Below are 24,651 nucleotides of genomic sequence, written 5' to 3'. Positions count from 1 at the left end.
AATTTCCTCAGCTGAGGAGCAAGGCGGAGACTACCAACCCACAATCCATTTCGATAGCAAAGTTTGGCTCCCGTCCCCAGTGTCTCGGCAGTAATCCAATCCAAAGCGCTTTCTGTAGTGATTGACAAGCCACCTTCTCCAGTAAACACAACAGAAAAGTCAATACATGCCCGCCCACCGAGACGGACTACGGCACTACCCAATGGATAAGCGGAGCCTTAGAGTGGCAGTTCTTCACACCAATTAAAGACGAGAAAGGTGGACGAAGGCTCAGCCCCCCGGGGGCTTCAGGGGAGGGGGAAGACGAAGCTTGAAAGACTTGGTAATGGCGACGGGTTTGGTAAGTAGGAAAGTTTCGGCTGAGGAGTAAACGCGGCGGTGGGAGTCGCGGCGCGCCCCAGAGAGGTGGGCAGCCGTCGGGAAACGCGCAGGCAAGCAGCTGGCGACGCTGTCGCGACAGGCGGCCGGCGTCCTGACTCCGTGTGGTCGCGGGGTTTCTGAGGGCTGGGGGGTGGGCAAGGGAGGGGCTGGAGCATCGGGGCCGAGCGGCGGCCGCGGGAGCGGCGACCCTCGGGACCCTGGGCACGGGATCCCCGGCGCGGAACCCGCCGTCCGGGCCTCCCGGGAGCTCTCCGGGGCTGGACGGCCACGGCGCCCGGGACTCGGAGCGGTGGGGGTGGCGGAGCTCGGGGCTCGGCGGCGCTCGCGGTGGGGGCCGGCGGGGAAGGGGCCGGGGCAGGGGAGGGGCCTGGCGCTCCGGAGGGCTCCGGAAAGTTTGACTCGCCACTCCCCGCTGCGGGGGCCCGAGGGGCGGACGCCGGCCGCGAGCCCGAGCGGGCCGGGGGGCTCCGGGGAAGCGAAGCTGCCTCCGGGGCCCGGGCCGGGCGGGGGAGCTCGCGGAGCCGTCGGGCCCGGGGCTCATTGTTACGCAGTTCGAATGAATGGGCTCCGAGGCGCCTGCGCGGTGGGGCTGCGCCAAGGGGGAAAAACAAGCCAGGCGTCCAGGCTGCGGTCACATGATGGGGGGAGGGGAGGGAGCGATGAATGGCGAAAGAGGTGGGGGTGGACTTGGCCGGCTCCGGGAGGCGCTGCTCGGCCTGACCCGGCGACGAGGCCCCGCGGGCAGGCGGGCGAGGCCGGGCTCCTCCCTCCGCAGGCCGATTTAAACAAAACAAAAAGGAGTCGGGGCGCAGCCGGCTTCCCGAGCCTCGCTTTTGCGTGCTCTGGGCGCTGAGCGCTCCGAGTTCGCTCCCTGGGACTTCTCAGCCGGCGAAGGCACTGACAGCTGGGCGGGACACGGTTCCTGGCACTTTGTACCTGCTGGGGGGGACTCAGTTGGGCTTAAGGGAGCTTTATCCTCTGGGGAGAGGGGGGAATTTTAGAATGGGTTACAGTCTTAAGAATGATTTCAGCAATTGTAAATACTTAAGTAGTCTTTAACTCCAGCAGTGATTTGGAGCAGTAATTTTGTGTTTTGGTTCCGGTGTTTCACCTCTCCCTTTAACCCCAGCTTTGTCGAACTAAGTATTGGGGGAAATTGAGTTACATTAAAAAAAAAAAAGAAACTTAAGATAAATTTTTGAGTTGCCTTGGTCTTTTGAACGTTACTTCAACTCGACTAGTAAATTTCAGAACCTTTTTAAATTTTATTTTCTACTATAGCTCCCAGTTTAGTTTTATAAACCTAGTTACCTTTTCTTCCTGGGAAAGCCCTTCCTTTGTTCACTTCCCTGACTTAAATAAAAGGATGCCCTCTCAGTGTTTTGTTTTTTTGTCATACATTTCTCAAGTGTACTTGAACGGCAGGTTGTTCCACTCTTAATATACCGTCAAATTATCACTACTGTATTTTATCTTTAGATTCTTACTCTCCCAGCGTCGGAAGCAGGCATATAGCATGAACTTAAACTCTGGGCCTGAAGGTTCTTTGTGTGCATCACAATCTGGTCTGTGTATGGGCTGGAAATGAAGATGTCAGTGCTCTCTTAAAAGTTATCGTGTTATTCCTTAACTATTAATAAAACAACGACAGATGGTTTATGTGTTTTAAATTTCACATGTGTACAAGAAGGGGAAAACAAATCTCATAATTAAGAAAATTTGAAACATTTCAATTGTTTACTACCCAAAGTCAGTAATAATTCTATGTACCTTCATATTTTGATCTGCATTTACTTTAGTCCCAGTCATAATTTATATTACATTGTCATTATGGAAGTTAGAATTTTTTTTTAAGCCATACCTGGTCTGTAACCCTAGCACTTGGGAGGTACAAGCAGAAAAATGGGTCATGACCTTGGCCACATACTGAGTTCCAGACCAGCCAGGGCTACTTGAAAAAAGAGTGAAATGTAAAATTTAACCTCTTATTGGAGGAATTTTTTTTTTTTTTTTACTTTTTTTGGTTACTTCAGTGTGTGTGTGTGTGTGTGTGAGTGAGTGAGTGTGTGTGTGTGTGTGTGTGAGAGAGAAAGAGAGAGAGAAAGAAGAAAGAAAGAAAGAAAGAAAGACGGCATAATCTTAATTGAATAAACTACCTGTCCTGAAGATTCTGATGTCTAATCCAGGCTGGCCTTGAATTCCTGTCAGTCCTCCATCCTTAGCAATCGTTGAAAATAAAAAGCCACTAACGCTGCTATACAAATGCCGCCTTGCTTGTTTGGTGGTCTGTAACTCATAGTATAGACCAGGCTGGACTAGAACTCACAGTGATCTTCCTGCCTCTGCCTCCTGAGTGCTAAGGTTAAGTTTGCCCACCAAGTCTGAACAAAAAAAAAAAAAAAAGAAAAGAAGGCTGTTTCACAGGTTGTCATAATAATATGAAAATGTCCAGGATTGTAATTAAGTTTAGGAAAGTAGTTTCTGTCATAGAAACATTTCATTTAAACATTGATTTTTTTTTTTTTTTTTTTTTTTTTTTTTAATGTGTGTGAAGGTTTTGTCTCGTCTGTAATGGCCTGCAGTACCCGAGGAGGCCAGAAGAGGTAGTGGGAGCTACCATCTGAAACAAGCTAACAGACCATAGTTAGCTGATGTGGGTGGGTGCTGGGAATTGAACCCAGGGCCCCTGAAAAAGGAATCGACTAGCCCTTAACTCTTCAAAATGACTTGCTTTAAATATTACTTGAATTGGCAGTACTGTTCATGGAAGGTTACAGTCTGTATTAGTGTTTCATGTTGACTGAACATGAAAATAATTTTCTTAGATGTGATTTGTAATGTTCAGCAAAGAAGGATGTGAAATGTATTTTTTTATACCTGTATTTTGAGGAGTAGATAGGTTTAATTTATTGACAAATAAGGAAATAGGTATCAGTGACTAAAAAGCACAAAGTGATTAAAAGCACAAAGGTGGTATTACGCAGTAAGTGGTAAGCTATAGCAGTGTAGTGTACCAAACCCACAGTGTGGCTTCTTGTTTTCATTTTTTAGCTCAGTGGCAAGCTAGAGTAGTAGAAACACTTGTCAAAGAAGAGATATTTAGAATATTTTTAAAGAACTGCAGTAAAGTCTCCTAATTGTTTTTGATATAGAAAGTTGAATTTGATACTTAGTTATTTAATATTTTTATAAAATAATAGCCAATATTTGATAGTTTTAGTGCCTTTTGTCACTTGTAAGCATATAACTCATTTTAGGTACTTCAGTTCCTCGCATCAGAGTTCTTTGAAAACAATTTAAACAGTCTGGATGGTACATGGAAGTTCATGGAGGTCGAAAAGGGCCTTTCACAAAGTTGATAAGGATCGCTGAACAGAGGTAGAACAAACTGTGTGTTCGTTTTTGAGACAGGGTTTGTATGTGGAGCCCTGGTAATGTTGATAGAACTCACTCTGTAGACCAGACTGTCCTTGAACTCAGAGTTCCACCTGTCTCTGCCAGGACCAAAGGCATGTACCACCACCCCCTGGCCTAGAAACTCTTGAAAGCCAGAGTCTAACATATTTTGAGCTCAGTGTTTAATTTTTTCTCTTCATTTCTGTAGAAGGAAAATGGTCCCGCTCAGTGGTTAGAGTCCTGCTTTCCTCATCCATAAGTGCACAAGGCTGTTTGGGTAACTGAGACGTAAGGAAGTGTGTGGCAGTGCTCTGGAAACAGGCAGGCAGGCAGGTGTTCTAAAAACCCACTTTCTCAGTTGTCTTGTGTTCTCTCCTAAGAGGTTGTGGATATTTGCTTTTGAATGTTTATAACAAAACATTCAATTTTGAATATTTGAACATGGAATTTGAAGTACATGTAGAGAACTGAACCTTTGAAAATCACTGACTTAATGAAGAATTGACAAGTGATATTTAACTTAGATACAAGGGCAGTCCTGTTGCATGTTCTAATACCAGAGTAGTGTGTACAGCATGAATGAACAATAGGGTTGGCCCTACCAGGAGGTGTTAAGAACTGAGCTTGTAAACCGGGCGTGGTGGTGCACGCCTTTAATCCCAGCACTTGGGAGGCAGAGGCAGCCGGATTTCTGAGTTCGAGGCCAGCCTGGTCTACAGAGTGAGTTCCAGGACAGCCAGGGCTACACAGAGCCCTGTCTCAATAAAAAGCAAAACAAAACTGGGCTTGTTTATCAAAACACTGTCAGTTGCTATCACCTCTGTGGGATTGTTTTTGAAGAAAGACTGAAAATACCTCTGTATTTTCTAAGGGCTTGCTTTCCCCAACATGGATTGTAAGAAGCCACAGACCAACAACTTGTGTATATGTGTTTTCATTTGCTTTATTATTACACTGGCCCTGTGAGATAAGTAACACTAGGAGTGTAAAGATAAATTACTGGTCACAGATTATGCAACCAGAAGAGGAAAACAAGCCCTCTGTCTGCATGTTTAGACTTTCTTTTCCTGTACAGGACATAAAAACCTTAAAAATCAAAACTTTATAGAAAAAAAAAAACAAAACAATGATCTAAAACATATAAAATTCGAAACATTTATTTTAGCAAAGCTTACGTCAAAAACCAAATTCACCCTAAGAGTGGGAAGGTCAAATGTCCAAAACAGTACATATTCACTTGTAATATGAATATGTTAATTGTAGGTAGTTCTGCATTAAAGTTAGGATTCCCCCCTACACACAGTTATGATGTGATAAGATAAATAGGGCAAGTGCTGAAATTCTGAGTGGTAGAAATTCTAAGTATATTGTCCATGTTGAGTGGTCTGCACTGCAGCCTGTTGCTGGGGAGAGGGGAAGACCTACTTGGGAAGAATGGCTCTCTGCAGGGGGAGAGAAACCAGACAGCTCCATAGAGGATCCTGTGGACTCAGAGCAGCACTGTTGAGACAAATGCTAACTGACAATGATGGTGAAGTGGGGTGTTTCCAGGTGCAGCTGGAGCCAAAGTCTGGTTCAGTCTAAAGAATATAGTACAGATGTTCAGAAGGATTGGAAATCACAAAGATAGATTGAATTACGTTCTTTAAGTTCAATAGATCTCTATGGCATAAGTTAAAATCTGTGTGATTCAAACAGTTAGTATTAGCTGTTTGAGAGAACTTGGAAAGAATGGCTAGTTCCTACGTCTTAGGAGTGACTAGATAAGGAGTCTGAATTGTTACTACTATTGCCTTTTACAAGAGCTTGCAAAGAACTCTGGAAGCAGTTGGCTTAGACAGAAATTGAGGATAAGGGTTCTTAAGACGAAACAAAACCTGCATGTGTTACACACCTTGTCTATTCAGAGAGTGTTTTAATGTGATTTGTACAGATTGAAAGAAATTGTTTGTAGTTTCACTCACATCAGATCTCAGGTCCACAAATTGCAAGCTGTTTACTGGTAATTGTTAATAACACCAACCATTTCATATTGAACATGGGATTTATGTTAGTATTTGAAATGTTTTTTGTTCTCAGTTTTATCAACAGCCATTGAAGTATGTACTTTTAATTCCATTTTACAAACAAGGCAAGATATTAAAATGGATCGTTCAGAGCATTTAGCCTAGCATTTGACAAAGCTGGTTTATAGTCCATACCCCCTTGTCTTTTCTTTCATTTCCTTACATTAGGATTAAGACTCACTCCACCTCACTTTACGGCTTTAGTATCCATGAGCACTCCTGGTGATACTAGTTCCTCTATTTTCCTGACATCATCCAGTAGCACTTTACCAGATCTGTTTGCTGGTGTGTTTTCTTGTTGGGAGCCCACCTTTCCCCTGTTGACAGCTAAGCCTTATTCTGTATACTAAAGTCTATTCCACTAAAGCCTAGGTCCCTTGGTGTTCTGCTTAACTGCTCATTGTTGCAGCTATTGTAGTGCCTTGTGTAATACTCATTAAATTAACTTTATGGTTAAAAAGGAAGTAGTGTTCTTGTGCTGATGACTGAACCCTAGTCAGACATGACAGGCAGGTGGTACACCATTGCCTCTACATTACCCCAACTTGTTAACAATCTTATCATCATCATCATCATTATTTGGTTTTTTGAGACAGGGTTTCTCTGTGTAGCCCTGGCTCTCCTGGAACTCACTCTGTAGACCAGGCTGGCCTCGAACTCAGAAATCCGCCTGCCTCTGCCTCCCAAGTGCTGGGATTAAAGGTGTGCGCCACCAATGCCTGGCCCAACAATCATTTTCTTAATCCCAGCAATTCTCAGCCCACCACACTTGGGTTTTTGAAAACAAAAACCAGTGAACAGGTTTTTGGTACAAACAAATCATTTCCTCAGGAGATGGGACTTGGGCAACAGTTTTAGCATGTGTATGACTCTGTGCTGCAGAGGTGAATGAGAATCACGGATTAGGGTAAATTTGCTCAGTGTTTGAAGGACTGGGTAGAGAGAGGCACAGAAAGCATGATTTAATAGTTGAGAAGTTACATTTAATCTGGCCATACTGGTAATGTATGGGAAATAATATCCCAACAGTGTAACTGGGCTAAGACTGATGAATTACAATGTTGTAGTAATGAGGAAAAAACAGACATTTTCTAGAATACTTCAGACTTTCAGATAAACTCATAAGTACCTAAAGTGATAGATAGCATGCTCTGTCTCTGTTCTAATATATGGTCTCACTAGGTATACATGGTTGGCCTGGAATTTGTTATGTAGACCATACTGACATTGAACTCAGAAATCTGCCGCCTCTGTGCATTGAGTTCCGGAATTAAAGATATGTGCCACTATCCCCAGATCTTTTAGTCTTTTTACTTCGGGAAAGTTGGTTGGGCTTAATTTTCTTTTGATTTCTGAATTATGAATTATTAGTATTTGTATCTGAAGAGAGAGTTCAGAAAAATGAAAGCATGTATAATTCTGTTAACTATTAAGGGGAAAAGATTCTGAATTAACAATGTTAATCCTTTGAGATTTGTGTATGATTCAGTTTGAGCACAGTTGTGCAGTTGTCCTGAAGGAGTTGAGCAAAATAAAATGGCGATGTGTGATTAATTTGAAATGCAGCATAGTGCTGACCTACTGACTGACTTTTATATGTGTACTGTCCAAGTCACATGACACTACCTTTCTTTCATTTCAAGTCGGAGCACCATAACATGGTGTGGGAAGTGAAGACAAATCAGATGCCTAATGCAGTACAGAAACTCCTGCTGGTGATGGACAAGAGAGCGTCAGGAATGAATGACTCACTGGAGTTGCTGCAGTGTAATGAGAACCTGCCATCCTCTCCAGGATACAACTCCTGTGATGAGCACATGGAGCTTGGTAAGCAAAATGAAAAGTTATTTTATAATCTCCCTTAGATTCAGATTAATTACCATACTTAATCAGCTGCTCTGCCTGCCTTGTCTACCTAAAAAAGTATGCAAAGAACTTGTGTAATAGGAATTTTTAACATTCTGTTCTGAGTGTGTGTGCAAGTGTAGGTGTAGCATGTGCACACATGTGCATACACTGGCCCACATGTGAGTGGCTCTGGATAGGATCTCTGTCACTCTCCACCTTCCTTTTTGTTTACTCAGTGAACTTAAGAGCTTACCAGTTGAGAGACTGGCCAGCTAGCAAGAGCCCAGAGTGCTCTTATCTCATGTCCCAGACTCCGTTCAGTTACACACAGGTCTTGTACTGCTATGTAGCTCTTATGTGAGCTGTAAAGCTCCAAACTTGAGTTCCTATGCTGTTCAGTGTTGAGGAAGTCTCCATTAAAATATTACTGAAAACAGTGGGGGCTGTTTAGGTACTCACCAAGATTGAAAATTTGTCAAGGAAATAGTTTTATTTTGTATGTCAAGAGCAAACTATACTATTACATGCTTTGTTTTGAAAACTGTCATGTGACTTTACACTTTCTTAGTGAGCTTTCCATAGTTGTTTGTTGGTCTGATATGGAAATGACGATACCCATGAAATTTGAGGATCAGACATTTGTAGTGATTATTTCTGATGAGCTACTCCGGAGAGATGTTTGTAGAATGTCTCGGTTTATTGAGTAGTGATTTTAAGTTGCTTGCACATTGCTGTTCTACAGTAGAGTTAATGAGGACCTTTGGCTTGCTGCTCAGCTCTTTACCCTGACTTTCCTGTCACGAATGTTTATGGAAATGAGAGGGAAATGCCTTGGCTTTACAAATAAATGATGGTGATACTGTATGGTTGGGAATTTGGAGGTCCTAAAGGTCTCTGGACAGACTGTATAACTTTAAATACCACATATTTTCTGGATCCTAATAGTTTTTGAGTAGTGGTTATAAAGAGCGACGCTTTTGGCAATGGTTGATTGTCCATTATTATATCACATGCCCAGAGTAAACCAGGCCAGGCAGCTTGCCCCACCTATCTGTGGCTTCATTTACAAAGTAGTTTAAGCCGGGTGTAGTGGCACACGCCTTTAATCCCAGCACTCGGGAGGCAGAGGCAGGCGGATTTCTGAGTTCAAGGCCAACCTGTTCTACAGCATGAGTTCCAGGACAGCTAAGGCTATACAGAGAGAAACCCTGTCTCGAAAAACCAAAACTTTTCATAATAAAGAAATGATACCTTTAAAGGCAGGGTGTTGACAGTGAGGTATAAGGGAGATAGCTACAGCAGCCTAAAAATCGGCACTTGGAATCTAGTTGGTGTGCTTTATAACTTTTTCAATGAAATGGATACTGTGTAGTCAGTGTTAACAATGAATGGATAACCCCAGTTACTATTTTTAACTAAGATACCTTAGTTTTAGGGGGTCTATTCTAGAATAGTTTATGGGGATACTTAGTTGAATAGGAGAGTTTTTGCGGTGTTTGAGGTTTTTCTTTTCTGTTGTATTGGCCACTTTCTTTTATTCTCCATTGTCTTGTGGAAAGAAAACACAGACTGGATCATTAAAAACATGGTAAAGCGAGGTCACTACTACATAGCATAAAGCAAAATAATTAATGTTCACAGAAGGATGGTACAGAACATTGGTTATTCTAGAAGGTACAGTTGAAAGAATTATTTGAGATTAGATTGTACTTTTTCAGTAGAAGATTCAAATGAGGTGATGGCAACACTTTATAGGGAATTTTCTTTCATTAGTGATATTTGTATGTAATTTTAAAAGTTTTTCTTTTTTATCTTACGTGTATGGGTGTTTTGTCTAAATAAAATGTATGTGAACTATATGGGTTCTTGATGCCTACAGAAACATGAAGAGGATGTTAGATCTGGTCTTGGAGTACAGACCGTTCTTACCCTCCATATGGATGCTTGGAATTGACCTGGTCCTCTAGAAGAGCTGCCAGTTCTCTTAACTGCTGAGCATCTCAGCAGCCCTTAGAAAAGTTTTTCCTGACTTGCATATTTAAGAGACCCTGCAGCTCTGTAGAGAGCATGTGCATATGTATGAGTGCTTTTTCGAGGGGATTTCTGTTAACTTTTGTTGGTTTGTTTTTGTATTTCCTCTTTTTGAGGCGGGGTCTCTATTATGTCGCTCTGGTTGTCCTAACCATGCAGACCAGGCTGGCCTGGAACTCCAAGGGATCCACTTGTCTCTGCCTCCTGAGTACTGGGATTTAAAGAGTGCACTACCACGCCGGGTTGTTGTTTGTTTGTTAAAAGGGCTGTGAGATTCCTCCCCTCCTCCCACCCCATCTTTTAAAGAATTTCACAATTTTGGGTAGTTTCCCTAATTTTTCCTTCAAACAGCTAGGTTCTGTGATCTGCCTTTGGGGATAATGCACTGGGAAAGGTGGCACTAAACAGAACTGGGAATACTGTCTTACTGTTGTGGTCTGGGGCCTTACTGTACTGTCAGGCTGACATTGAACTGAACCACAGCTTTTCTATATCTGCTTCTCAGATACTGGTTTACAGCCTGCATCACCATGTCCAGCTAAATAAAAGAACTGAAAACAGACTTAATAGAACGACTTTCTTTGTTTCTTTGTTGTTTTTGAATCAGTGTCTTGTTGTATTACCGGTGCTGGCTACAAACTTGGAGTCCAGCAGTCTAGACCTCCAAATCCTGGACTACAAAGCATGTATCATGACACCCAACTCACAAAAAGTAGATTTGTATTAAGCAGCATTGCCTAAGATTTGATAGTGTGCTGTCTGGTCGCATTGTTAGCATTTGCCTTTAATAGTGCAGTTACTTGTTTAACAGGCCAATAAAGTTTATATCTAAGAACTATATGTATACATTAAATGCCCCTTTCTTCATTAATCTGTTAATGTAGGAACATATCTGGTATATAGATCCAGATGAGGTATAGAAAACAAACTGAACCTTGATTCTCAGGCTCTGACCTCTTGTAATTACATGGTTCAAGCAGTGAACCATTGCTATATTCACATCCCTTGTGTTTATCCTGCAGGCATGGACAGGAATTGCTTATGTTGAAAATTTTTTCTGTCAACAAATGACTGATTCCAATTTTGAATTTATTTTTCCTCACAAATTAGTTAAATATGTATATTCCTAACTGAAGTTACTATATTATTAATTATAATATTTTTAAAAAATAATCTTGGGTTTATTTCTAGATGACCTTCCTGAACTTCAGGCTGTTCAAAGTGACCCTACCCAATCTGCCATATACCAGCTAAGTTCAGATGTATCTCATCAAGAATATCCCAGATCATCTTGGAGCCAGAATACCTCAGATATACCGGAAAATACTCACCGTGAAGATGAGGTGGACTGGCTAACAGAGTTAGCAAATATTGCCACTAGTCCACAAAGTCCACTGATGCAGTGCTCATTTTATAACAGGTAGGAACATGGATTATGTTTGCATTTCAGACTTGTCTCATTGGACCAGCAAGATAGCAGGTAGCTCAGTGGGTAAGGAGCTTGCTACCAAGCCAGAGGTGTAAACTTGCACGTTGTCCTCTGACTTCATACATGCTGTAGTGCTTGTGCACACACATAAATGGAAAAGACATTTTAATTTCAAAAAGTTACTGTTTTGAAATCTCCTAATTTTACAGTAATGGCATTAGCTACTCAATGGATGATTAATGTTTAAAGTCACCGGAATTAATGTTTATAATAATCAAAGATGATTTCATTGTTTTGAAAGTCAAATAACACTGAGAAAATGTAGCATAAAAATATGTGTTTGAAAAGTCAAAAAATAGTCTGAGTACACTTTTATAAACTTTTAGAAATAAAAATTGTTTAAAGAACCATAATTAAACAGTTTTATTTTAAACTTTATCAACTGTAGATTGTTTCATTGTGTTCTATAGTTATTTTTCCATTGTGTGTGTAACCTTGATTATCTTCGCTAATTCTGTGGTTTGCTGATCTAAAAGTAGGAGCTGGAGATGTAGCTCAGTTAAGAGCACTCTTTTAGACGACCCAGGTTTGATTCCTAGCACCCACATGGTAGTTTACATCCAACCCTCTGTTAATTCTAGTTGCAGGGAATCTGATGCCCTCTTCTGATCTGCTTGGGCACCGGGCATGCACATGGTACACTGACAATCAAGCAAAACACTCATACACATAATGGAAGTAAATCTAAACATTAAAAAACAAAACAAAAAACAACCTTAGATTCCCAGTAATAAAATCACTTCATATATCTAGACCAAAGGTCAAGAAAATGGGTTAATCTGTATTGAAACTATGGAAAATCCCAGTTGGTATTCCTAGGGAGACCTAAGTGAGTATCATTTTACTAAATATAACAGCTTGGAGAAATGCCCCAGTTTTCTCTCTGTTGGAAGAATTAGATTAGATTATGCTAGCCAAGTAGGAGGAACTCTGGACTTTGGTATTGGTCCCCAGTTGTACAATATTGTGCTACACATGATATAAACATGAAAACCTGGCTACCTTGCATTCTGTTAAGGTATGCTTGGTCTATTTTGCAGGAGATTGGTCTTGATAGAGCAATTCAGTTCAGTTAAATTCTATGTAAATTTCCATAGGGAAGGAAATTTCTCTTTCAGAAATTTCCTCTATATTCCTATTTTTCACAGTAATCTGTTTAACCTAGGGCAGTTTGCAGACTAGGAAGAACTTTACTAATAAGCTGCATCCTAGCTCCTTTGCTATAATTATACACCAAACAGACAGAACCCTGATGCTAAGCATTATCATTCTTTCATCTTCACATTCAAGTTACAGTTTATAGAAGGGCTGAGGGACAGCTCTGTAGAAGAGTATTTACTGAGCATGTGCAGGATAAAAACATGAGTTTTATCTGCAGTACTACAGAGAAAGGGAGTAGGGGGGGCTCATGGGAAGTAGTAAACCAAGTAGAGAATGATTATAAATACAGAAGTTAAGGGACTGTCACCCTGGGGATGTAGTTTCATTCTCGGAGGTGTTTTCTGTGCTGCTCACCAGAGTCGTCCTGCTTTCTTCCCTGTTTTACATCTTTGTTCGTGATGACCTGTGCAAGTACTCATGAGCTGTTAACTATGTGAGTTATTGAAGGTTGTTGTCTAAAGCATTCCAAGCTTAGTGTGTCCTTGGGATCCCTGTTGTGCTTGAAAGGGCACTGCTCAGTAAAGACTTTGCCAAGGGAAGGAAGAAAGTGTGTAAGTGATCCTTGTGGGAAAGTGACTGGACTATCTGTATGATTATGTGTAACTGCTTTTCAACAGGTTTGTATTAGAACACAAAAAATAGTGTCTTCTTACAAGAAATGGAAGCAGGCTGTTTTCTATTACTAGTTTTACTTAAGGCAGTTCACCCAGTGACACATGGCTGGCCAGTTTAGAACTGTTGAGTTTTCTGAGTGTAAGAAATAGATGGGTATTTACTTAATAGTGATATGCATATTTATCTGTATGGGAATAAAAGAGATGGGAATCAGATGTAGTGTACATACGTGCAATCCTTGACCTTGGGGCAGGAAAATCCCAAGTTCTTTGCCACTTTGGATTTTTTGTTTTTTTGTTTGTTTGTTTTTGAGACAGGGTTTCTCCTTGTAGCCTCCACTTTGGATTTTTAAAAAGCTTAAGAAAATGTGATGAATCTTCAATAAGAAAGAACACTTTTCCATATACCAGTGAGTATGTGTGTGAGGAAGGTTAATGATAAATTCAAGGGACAGCTAGCTTGCTGTCTTTACTAGAGCTTTCCATAGTTGTCCTCTTGTGTAACAGCATTGGCACTATGCTGTTATCAAGAGAAAGATGTTCGTTATGAACCTGCCTACACTGATAATAAAAACTACTTTATTTTAGATCATCTCCTGTACACATCATAGCTACTAGCAAAAGTTTACATTCCTATGCACGCCCACCACCAGTGTCCTCTTCTTCAAAGAGTGGGCCAGCCTTCCCTCATGACCACTGGAAGGAAGAAACACCAGTAAGACATGAACGGGTGAGTTTATTCATGAAGTCAAACTTCTACAAAGTTTATACAATGGTTGCAAAACATTCCTTTTTTCAAAACAAAACCTTTTCCCTATCTAAGAAATTCTTTTGAAGAACATACAGAGGGACAAAATTATTTCATTGTTCATTAATTATATGCATTTGATTCTGTATTTACTTCTATTTTTAAGAAAATTTATTACAGATGACAATATTTAAAACTTCAAGAAAAAAAGTCCTTCAATAGTGAAAGCTTACTTTCCTTAATCTTACAACTAAGTTATATTTGAAAGCTTGAGTTTAAAAGACGTATTAAAAGATCTTTAAAAAGTAACAAAACAGAAATTTCTGTTTTCTCTGTACAGGCAAACAGTGAGTCAGAGTCGGGCATTTTCTGTATGTCCTCCCTGTCAGATGATGATGATCTGGGCTGGTGCAATTCCTGGCCATCCACCATTTGGCACTGCTTTCTGAAAGGTAAAGAAACACTTGAATGGTCTGCAGCTGCCTTGGGTAGCACAGAAGGCGTGTTATCTGATCCTTCTTTCTAATTCAACTTCAGGCACACGGCTGTGCTTCCATAAGGAAAGCAGCAAGGAATGGCAAGATGTGGAAGACTTTGCTAGACTTGCCGGCAGCGATAATGAGGAAGAGATCCAAATGGGCACTCACAAGGTTTCATTTAAAATCCTTCTAAAGAATTTCAAACTGGTCAACCTTCAGGGTTAATCTAGAGGAACCCCTACTTGCATCCCTGTTTAAAGGGCACCTTGCCCTCTGGGTAGGGAGTGAGAATGCTCACTGCCTAAGCGTGGTGGACAGAACCGTGACTGTAGCACTTGCCAGTTACGCTTTTAAGGTGGGCTGTCTTTGTAACATGGTAGCTTTATGCTTTAAATGCTCTTGTTCTGGAAAACTAGACTGGCTGTAAAGACAAATAGTAAACTAATTAAAACCTTCAGTTCTTAAGTATATAATCCAGTTCATTTCTCCCGTGGTTAATTGGGAGTTTGAGGTTACTTTTTAAATGACCCCAGGAAACTATCATTTTCTATATTTGTAAGTAGTAAGCAACATTAGAATAAATACCTGTTGACACATTTTACTTTTAAAACCTTTAATTTCTCTTATACAGAGAAACCCTGTCTCGAAAAACCAAAACCAAAAAAAACAAAAACAAAAACAAAAACAAAACAGAAAACTTTTAATTTCTCTACCTCTGTTGCAGGATAAATAAATGAATAAATAAAATGGGAGAATATAAAATAGCAATTGAAAATTCCTTTTTGGAGCTTCCTGTCTCTTGTTGAGTTTTGAGAAGAAGTTGACTATCTTGAGCATGGTGTCTTCATCTTGATGTTACTCTTTACTTAGTAAAGTGTGCAGTCTGATTTTGCTTCTCCTACTTTACACAAAAATTTGTCTCCTAGTTTTGAAATCTCTGCAACATTTGCTCATTGAACTACTTCCTGACATTGCCTTCCCTTAGTTTAGACAGCACAGTACCCTAGTTCTCAGTCATTTGCCTATTGCTGCCAGCGTGAGAGTCTTCCTCCTCCCAGCCCTAGTTACTGGGGCACTGACAGCACCCAGGCACCATTTCTGTAGAGAGCACTCTGAATTCAGTGTAGACTCCAGCAAGTCTTATGTGACTGACTCTAATTGTCTGGGCCTTGGCATCCTGATAGGTAATGTAAACTCAGGTTAAAATCTTAGTAGCTTTAAGAAAAAAAGGCCAATTTTTAACACATTTATTATTTATTTTATGTGCATTGGTGTTTTGCCTTCATGTGCATGTCTGTGTGAGGGTGTCAGATCCCTTGGAGTGGAGTTAACAGTTATAAGCTACCATGTAGATGGCTAGAAATTGAACCGAGGTTCTCTGGAAGAGCAGCCAGTGTTCTTAACAATAGAGCCTTCTCTCAGAGTTCCCTCTCATCCCTTCATACTCAGTTTTCTATTCCATAAGGATTCACAACATTCTTATCCCATTATTTGTTGATCACCTAATAATTTGTTGGGTGCTGTGTCTTTTTCTGTGAATGTAAGGGTAAACATTGTGATTTCTTTCTTTTCACCTTGTTCATGTGTTCTGTAAGCCTACCACCTGACATGTATTACTCAGTAAATGCCCACTGAATTTAAATTTCATTTGGTTCTTCTCTCATTAATTGTGGACTCAAGATGTACAGTGGGTATCTCATAACCTCAATTAAAATACAGGGGATGGAAAGATGGCAAGGGTAGTTACTGCTTTTGCAGAGCGCCTGCATATACAGCTACTGGAGCTTGTACACCCACAAATACAGATATACCTTTAAAAATAATGACATATTGACTTCCCACCAACACCTTCTGAATGAGATTTCATCTTGCCCTCTACTAACTGACCCATTTTTATTTGCGTGAGTTTGAACTTACCTTTTTTTCTTTGTTTTTTGTTTTTGTTGTTGTTTTTAAGCACTACTACTTAGCACTACTCAAAGAAGTTGTTACATGCAGCTGTTCTTAGCCTAGGCATTTTCGTTTTCTAAATTTTATCTTTTACATCTCACTTCAAAGTCCTCCTTAGTCTATCATAGATAGTCTTTGTTTATTAAACTTTATATTACTTATATTTGGGTTAAATGCATATTCCAGTCTGATATATACTCTGGTCATTGATATGTGTTTGTTTCTTCACTGCTTGGTTGAAGCTACTTTAAAGCTGGAGATACTGACTAAATTTACCTTTTCCAATCAAGACATATATTGGGAGTTTCACTGTTTGTTGAATTGAACGTTTGCAATTTATTTAGTCCATGCATATGCTTTCAGGGCTATGGGTCTGATGGTCTAAAGTTGTTATCCCATGAAGAGAGTGTGTCATTCGGTGAGTCTGTACTGAAGTTGACATTTGATCCTGGTACAGTAGAAGATGGCTTGCTTACTGTAGAGTGCAAGCTGGACCACCCTTTCTATGTTAAAAATAAAGGTAGGGCTTCAATTGAATGTATACAAACTTTATTATTATTTTCATATGTGTGCATGTTTTACCTGCATAGATATCAGATCCTTTGGTACTTCAGTTAACAACTGGTTGTGAGTTGCCAAGTGAACCCCAGATTTCTAGAATACCAGCCAGTGCTCTTAACTGCTGAGCCATCTTTAGTTCCGAGTTTATAAAAACTTTAAAGAAAACTTACATTTTGTGGCTTTAAGAAAAATCCTGAAAATTTATTTTAAACCAAATAAAATTCAACAGATGTTTACAATTATATTTAATAGTGTCTAAGTGCCTTAGCCATGATCAGAAAAAATGTTGCCATGTGCATGAGAAATGTCATTCATGTAGCATACTGTAAGCTCTCAGGTTTAATGTGAGAAGTGGCGGGCTTGGTATTCAACATTTTTGTTTGTATTTACCAAGTAGGCTATTAAGCCATAGTTGCTCTTTAGAGCTTTATTACAGAAATACCATGTAAAGCATAATTTATTAATTCATAGGCTGTTTCATAGTTTATTAACTGTTTTTGCAGATGTTTAAAAGTGGTCAGTATCTGATAAAGGTTTATAAATAAATTCTGAATTAAACTAGTTGTGGGGGGGGGTTTTACATAGCGGAAACAGAAGTGCTTAATCCTAGTAATGGTTTTATTTGAAAGTGAGAGACATGGTATGTCAGACCTAAGTAGACTTGTTCTTTTTACCATGTGTTTTCTAATGGGTGCATTGTGTCTTTCCTCATGTTCATTTGTTGTCTAACTCTAGGTTGGTCATCATTTTATCCAAGCTTGACTGTGGTACAGCATGGCATTCCATGTTGTGAAATTCATATTGGTGACGTATGTCTACCTCCTGGACACCCTGATGCCATTAATTTTGATGATTCAGGTGTTTTTGATACATTTAAAAGGTAATGATGCATTTCTTTTCTGTTAAAGTTTCTTCCCTAGTGATTGCTGAGTCATAACTGAAGTCAAACTAAAGCTAAGGTTTAAAGTGGTTGGGAACTGGTCCCCTTGCTATCTGAGTATGCGCATCCCCCAACCCCCCAATCACCCTGTGATTGCCAGGTATGTGTAGTGGCCTGTCTGTGATTCCAGCAGTGGGAACAAGGAGGCAAGGGCCCTGGGAAGCAAGCTAGTTAGTTTGTCAGTCCAGTTGAGAGATGAGAGAGGGCAGTTGAGAAAGACTCATCTTGCTGGCTCATGAAGTAAGTTTTTGTAAACGAGTATAAAATTATGTAAATAGCTCTGTAACCAAATTGTTCACAGGCCATATCAGTATTGCTAAACTGGATTGTACTAGGTGGACTCATGAGACAAATGCTTCTATGTTCATGTCACAGTTTATAATGGCAAAAGGATACAAAGTAGTCAGAGAAGGGAAAACCCCAGACAGAAGAAATAACAAGCCCTATTTTTTAAGTCCTCACTCAGCATATTTTCAGCTTCCAGGAATAAATAATACAAATGTATGAAATGTTTTTGTCAGAGAAGTTTGTTAGACTCTCGTGACATAGGATTTTTTTACTGAGAGCCTGGCCAAATAAGATCCTCTTCCTGACATATACCAAAATTCCAGTTTTAAAAGAAGAAAGTACCTAAACATGGAAGGTGTTTGAAGATCAACATGTACTAGGATTAAAGGTGGTCCCATGGTAAGAACAGGTGCTGAGAGGGCACAGCAGTCATTTAAGCTGTCTGTGAATATAGTCATTGCTTCAGTGCTTGTTCTGGGTATGCTTAACCTATGAAACCAAATTCATTTGTATCCTCAACGAAATAGATGACAGATTTCTCCACTAGATGGTGGAGTTTTCAAATTTTAGTAGCTAGCTTATTCTATTCTATTGGTATTTTACTGGATTTCATAATTTTTTAAACTTCATTTGGTAAGGGCTTAAGATAGTTTAAGGGTATGAATATATTAGCTTTGATTTTTGAGCTAATATTTTAATATGGTGGTTGCTTGATTACTTTTGAATTTGGCCATTGGAAGTATGAAAGTACTGGTTTATGGGTGAGGATCCTTGGCACTGTATATTTCGGATGGCCTCTTTCTTCATATAAAGGGGACTAGATGGATTCCCCCAACTCCAGGCTTGGTGAAGAGCAGGGACTATGCCTAGTTTGTTTTGGTGCTTTGGGGCTTATGCAAATTGAAGTTATCCCAGTTTTGGAGACAGGGTCTCTTCTTAGGGCAGGTTGGCCTTGAACCTTCTGTGGTGCTCAGTCAGGTTTGCCTCTATGTGGAGATCCATTTGCCTGAGTTTTCTAAATGCTAGGAGTACTAGGCTGAATGGCTGCCCCTCTTGTCGTTCAGTTGTTAGCTTTCAGGCCTGGAATACAACCCACTCCATTTTAGTTTCCTAGGTCTATATTTCTAGGCAAGAAATGAGATGACCAAATTTGTTAAGAAGTGAGTCTAGAAGAGTGAAGGACACATGGGGTCTGTAGAAGTTAGCTGCTGTGAAGTAGATATGCTGGTTATAACTTCTTTTGTGGGGCATAGAGGTTGGCTTTGTAAAGATGTTTTCAGTTGCATATATGAGGTTTCTTACTAAGCGTAGTGGCAGAAGCTGGTAAAGTAGTGCTGGTAATGACACATCAGGTAAGGGGCAGTGAAGGTTTCAGTCAAATGCAAGATTTTTAATAACCTCAATCTAATTTTGTTAATTCTCTAGCTATGACTTCACACCTATGGACTCTTCTGCGGTCTATGTTTTGAGTAGTATGGCTCGTCAGCGCCGTGCATCTCTGTCTTGTGGAGGACCTGGTACTGGTCAAGAGTTTGCGGGATCTGAATTCAGTAAAAGCTGTGGTTCACCTGGATCATCACAGCTCTCTTCTAGTTCTTTGTATGCTAAAGCTGTCAAAAGCCACAGCTCAGGGACTGTGAGTGCCACTTCTCCTAATAAGTGCAAAAGACCAATGAATGCCTTCATGCTTTTTGCCAAAAAATACAGAGTTGAATATACTCAGATGTATCCAGGGAAAGATAACAGGTAAATAGTAATAACTACAATTACTGACTTGTCAGGGCAGTTCATAGTAACTGTGCCTGTAAAAATAAACTCCTTTAATATCTTTTGTTGATTTCTTTCCATTTTCTTATGTGTGTGTATATATATATATATATATATATATATTTATAATACATAGATTATACTATGTACTCCCTTTGAAAACAGTAAGTTTAATTTACCTGTTAGAGGACAGGTAAATTTCTTGGATCAGATTTGGTATATATGAGCCTCACTATGGGACATACAGCATTGACGGTTTACATAAGATTTGTCAAAACTTAGCCAGTAGAATGTCAGTCCTGTTTGCTGTAGCCTTACTTAGCTCAGCATCAGTTACTGAGTTCAGTCTTGTACTTCACATGCTAAAGGTACCTTCTTGCAATCTTCCTATTTTTCTGAGAATGAAAATTACCATTTCCTTTGTCCTTGGGATCACAAGTAAAAACACTATAAAATAACTGAATTTTCAATTCAGATTGTAATGTCCTCATGTAATTTTTAATTTTACATGCATTGGTGTCCGCATGTTTGTCTGTGTGGAGTGTCAGATCTTGGGTTACAGACAGTTGTGAGCTGCTATGTGGGTGCCAGGATATGAACCTGGGTCCTCAGGAAGTGCAGAGCAGTCAGTGCTCTTTACTGCAGAGCCATTTCTCCAGCCCCTCAAAGAATGTAATTCTAATACTACCTACATTTTAGAAAGAAGCTTTGCATTCCAAGTGCATCTTTAAGAGTTGATGTGTTTCTACATAATAGCCTTGTCCTGGTATTTGGTTATTTCTTTAGAACGGGAATTGAGGGTAGCCAGGGCTAAGTAGTGAGACGCTGTAATTTTTTTTAATTCACATTGGAATAGTCTCTGGTCAGGAATATATTATAGTTTAGCAGAAAGCATACTTCTAAAATGTAAAAGCATTTTTAAGAATGACTTAGCCCCCTGGAGGTCAACTTCCTGACAGTTGGGGCATGTGTTTCTCTTTTCACACCTGTCTGGTACTTGCTTATTAAATATGTCCTCTGACATCTAGAAATGGTACTGTGTTCTTGTATCATATCAAAAAGACTTTCTAAACACTGGAGTGCCAATAGCGCTCTGGGTTTACTTTAACTCTGGAGGAAAGGTCTTTCTTAAGAGTAGCTGTCTCATTTCCACTTTGTTGTTTTTCTATTTTAGGATCTATTTATCCAAGATAACTCCCATGTAACTCCTAACTCTTACTTCCACTGCACTTCCGTATTGTTTCTATGTGAGTGACACATTGACAGGAAGTGAGTCAAATGGACCTTTCTCCAAATCAAAAACCAGTTTGGTTTTTTTTTTTCTTCTATAGAAGTACATCTTTATTCCATGAATAAGGAAGTTTTTTATTAAGGGCAGAATGTAGACATATAGAAAGCTATTAGGCCAGTTGGCATATACATTAATCAGGTTGAAACTTACGCAAGGAAGGAGTACAGAGTCTAGACTGAGTCATAGTGCACCGCACTGCCCACCATGTTTAACCTAAGAGAAAACATCAAGCATGCATCAGCACCCCATTTGAAACATTATAACTCTGGGGGGCTGAGACTGCTGTGTCTATTCCTGTGGTTTAGATGGCAAATATGTCAGCCATTTTATACCATCTTTAATCAGAAATCTGTACGAGTTGGTTTTAAATGAAATATAGCACAATCAGTTGTTTGATGTGTTGACTATACATTTTAGTCGTGGCTACTGTGCCCCTGAAGCATCACTGTCTGCATCTTCTTTATCAGGAGTCTCTTGTGTGGTACGATGTCACTGCTAATAGTTTCACGTTTATACAGTAATGTGTCCTGTCAACTTTAACTCCCTCTTACTCTTTTGGATTTAATCCAGTGTCTGGTGTTAAGTACAAATCTGACCTAAAATGTACTTTTAAAAAGATCACTAGACATAAACTCTAAAGACTGCAAAGGCAGTCTTTCTTACTTGCCTTGCACTGCATGGGGGAGTAAAGCTTTTATTATCATAACCACAGTAGCTTGAATAGCTTTGCACACAAAATAAGTTTTTAATACAAGTTGAATGCCCCATGCTGCTGACACTGAACTTTCCTTTGGAAAATTGCCAGTTTTCTGGCAATTTTGGATGTTTTAGAACAATTGTAAATAAATACTATTATTATTCCACCAACTGATAAATGGATGCATATGACAGGATTTCGTTGAAATGACCACGGTAGTCTTGATCTTTCCCCTTCTGTTTTTTTTTACAATTCACCCCCAAAGTAGTAGCAGCTGCTGCACATTTTATTAAAGTTTACATTATGTAAATATTTACTTTGCAGAGCCATAAGTGTGATCCTTGGGGACAGGTGGAAAAAGATGAAGAACGAAGAAAGGAGGATGTACACGTTAGAAGCAAAGGCTCTGGCTGAGGAGCAAAAGCGCTTAAACCCTGACTGTTGGAAAAGGAAAAGAACCAACTCAGTAAGTGTAGGCAGTGACAGCAGTCCTGATGTGATGCTCTGTGTGTCCTTGTGCTCTTGATGGCATGTCAGAGCCTTTAAAGATGCCTCACCATTATTATACTTCAAACCTAATAATGGAGTCTGCCTTTTCTATCAAGAACCACTTGTGTAGTACAGCAAGCAGATTTTCTCAAGCTAGCTGAAGAATGCCCCAAGTGCTGAGGAAGTTTTAGAGTATACTACTAGTAGTATGATTAAAAGATGGACACCATTAACTTATTACAGTAGGAAATCTCTAGTTTTTGCTGGCTTGCCTCAGACTTAGTAACATCCTTGCAGACTTCTGCTACTGGCAGAAACTCGTAGGTTAAGAATCTGAGGACATAGGAAGGATGGGAAAGAAGTTTCACAATGCTGTCTTTGGCTGGTAGACTCCATTCTTATAATTGTTCTTTACTTGAATAGCATCCTTCATGTTTATGTTTTAGATTATTTAGCACAAAATCCATATGATAGACTAGAATAAGCTTATGTATTTTTTAAAAATGAAGATTATTTGAACAGTAATCAGAAAGAAGGCTTATTAAGGGTGTTTTAGCCAATCCTATATAATTTGTAGGTTAAATGGCTCAGGGATTTATTTTAAAGTAGGGTCAGCTACCAGATGAACTATAGTGTAGAGATTTATTCTGTGTTTTTGGTGTTTTTGGTTTTCTGTGTTTTTGGTGTACATGCGTGTGAGTCAAGGTTTCATGTAGCCCAGGCTGGCCTCAAACTTGCTTTTGCCCCCAACTTCTGATCCTTCCGCCTCTAACCCCTTATAATCCTTTCAGGGATTATAGCTATGCAATACAACCCTCAGGTTCTGCGTATGTGGACGTGTTTGTGTGAGTGCAGCCATGTACATTAAAGTCACAGAACAAACTCAAGTGTCGGTCTTGCTGCCTTCTGCTTTGGATGGACCATTTTTTATTTAGTGCAGGGGTTTGAACCCAAGGCTTTATGCTTAAAGGCAAAGCATATCTATGGAATCACATACCCATTCCCTACAAATTCTCTAATGTCTGGAACTTCATTTGGGACATTACCACTTTTCTGTGCATGCTTGTCTCACATTTGTTTAAATTTCCAGATACTTAAGCCATGAGCCATTAGGAAAGTGATAATCTTCCCTATTTTGTTTCCACAGGGCTCTCAACAGCATTAAACCGGATGCTTGTGTTTGTAAGTCTGTATCTGCCTAAGTACTGACTCTGGATGGAAAAGCTTGGAAGACCTTGGTCTCACCATTTGTCCTACATTTGTGTGACCATAAAATGCTGGGAGCATTGAGTTTTGTAATGATTTAATGGGTGAGAATTGCTTTCTCCATTAGAGCATTAAGTAAGCTATAACTATCAACATTGTAAACCAAATTGCCTTATTTTCCTTCCAAACTTCATATATCTATCAGGTAATATAGGCTTGAAAATTGATATCCTGTGGTGCTAAAGTACAGTAGAAAGATGTGTATACGTTTTATTTTAAATTGTACGAAGGGGAATTTAAAAATACGTAACTGCTGTTTATACATCAGCTCCTTACTGCTTATTAATCTGTATTGTACCCACGATATCAGGAATGAAGCAGACGCTGGCCTTTCCATGAATAGCCACCACATGGCCCAGCATCTCTGCCAAACACAGTTGCTTCTAGTCTGGCCAGTGCCAAGAGACAACATAACATGGCAGGTGGATGGTGTTGGTGTCATTGTCTCAGCTCAAAGAACCACCTGCTTCAGATACCATGGGCATGTGCTGAGTGGATGCACCAGGGGGCAGCACACCTCCATGATTTCCAGTGGGGCCCAAGTCAGGCCAAGGTGCAGTTAATAGCATTGGGACAGTCATTGTAATGGTGCTGTTATCAGTTGACACCATTGTATTTTACCGCGTTCCCTGTCTCCTCAGCCACATATCCTACATCTGTGTTGTCATTGTGTCTCTATGGGGGCAGACTTTGCACTTACTGCAGTGCAACACTTGCACTTTACTCCCTCCAGCTTCTAAAATAGAGCAAGTACTTCGGCAGTACAGCTGCTTTTGCTCTGAGCTACAATCATGGCTTCTCATGTTACTTACCAAGTGATATTTTTGGTTAGTAATCACAGCTGTAAAATTGATTTACACTTGTTAAACATATTGCCCCTCAATTTTGCACACTATATTCTTGTATATTATTTCAAATAAAAGGAAAAAAAAGGTCTGTCTTTGATTTCTGGTTGACTGCATTCACGATACTTATCGGTATAATCTGATCGGCAGATGGAAAACAAATTCTTCATAGAACTGAGTTCTGGTATTGTAAGTAGGTTTCTGGTGGGGTTTTAAAAATTAAAGAATGTTAACAATGGAGTAAAGACAATAGAAAATAAGGCCTTATATTACTCTTTATAGAAAATCTTTGTAGAAAGGAAATTAAATTTGTTGTAAAGTCCTGAGTGCCTGTTTCTAGTAAA

The 24,651-nt window shown here is 39.9% G+C and overlaps 2 protein-coding genes across 2 annotated transcripts in view; one reads left to right on the top strand and one right to left on the bottom strand.

The window, feature by feature from the left end:
* On the top strand, window positions 1-24,555 carry Hbp1 (HMG-box transcription factor 1). The gene is made up of 11 exons (XM_021202364.2): window positions 1-340; window positions 7,487-7,670; window positions 10,914-11,142; window positions 13,575-13,716; window positions 14,075-14,186; window positions 14,272-14,384; window positions 16,527-16,683; window positions 17,460-17,604; window positions 19,378-19,698; window positions 22,032-22,173; window positions 23,344-24,555. Exons 1-11 carry the CDS (start codon window positions 326-328, stop codon window positions 23,359-23,361), a joined length of 1,578 nt encoding a protein of 525 aa, XP_021058023.1. The 5' UTR covers window positions 1-325; the 3' UTR covers window positions 23,362-24,555.
* Window positions 13,703-24,651, bottom strand: part of Cog5 (component of oligomeric golgi complex 5) — a 287,917-nt gene continuing 276,968 nt past the window's right edge. The window contains exon 23 of the mRNA XM_021202362.2: window positions 13,703-14,179. The gene's annotated coding sequence lies outside the window, so the exon portion shown is untranslated. The remainder of the gene's footprint in view (window positions 14,180-24,651) is intronic.

The sequence above is a fragment of the Mus pahari genome, chromosome 7 (genome assembly GCF_900095145.1).
Source record: "Mus pahari chromosome 7, PAHARI_EIJ_v1.1, whole genome shotgun sequence".
NCBI classification, from domain to species: Eukaryota; Metazoa; Chordata; class Mammalia; order Rodentia; family Muridae; genus Mus; species Mus pahari.
Note: the sequence above shows the minus strand (reverse complement) of the source record. Positions and strands in the feature narration are given on the sequence as shown.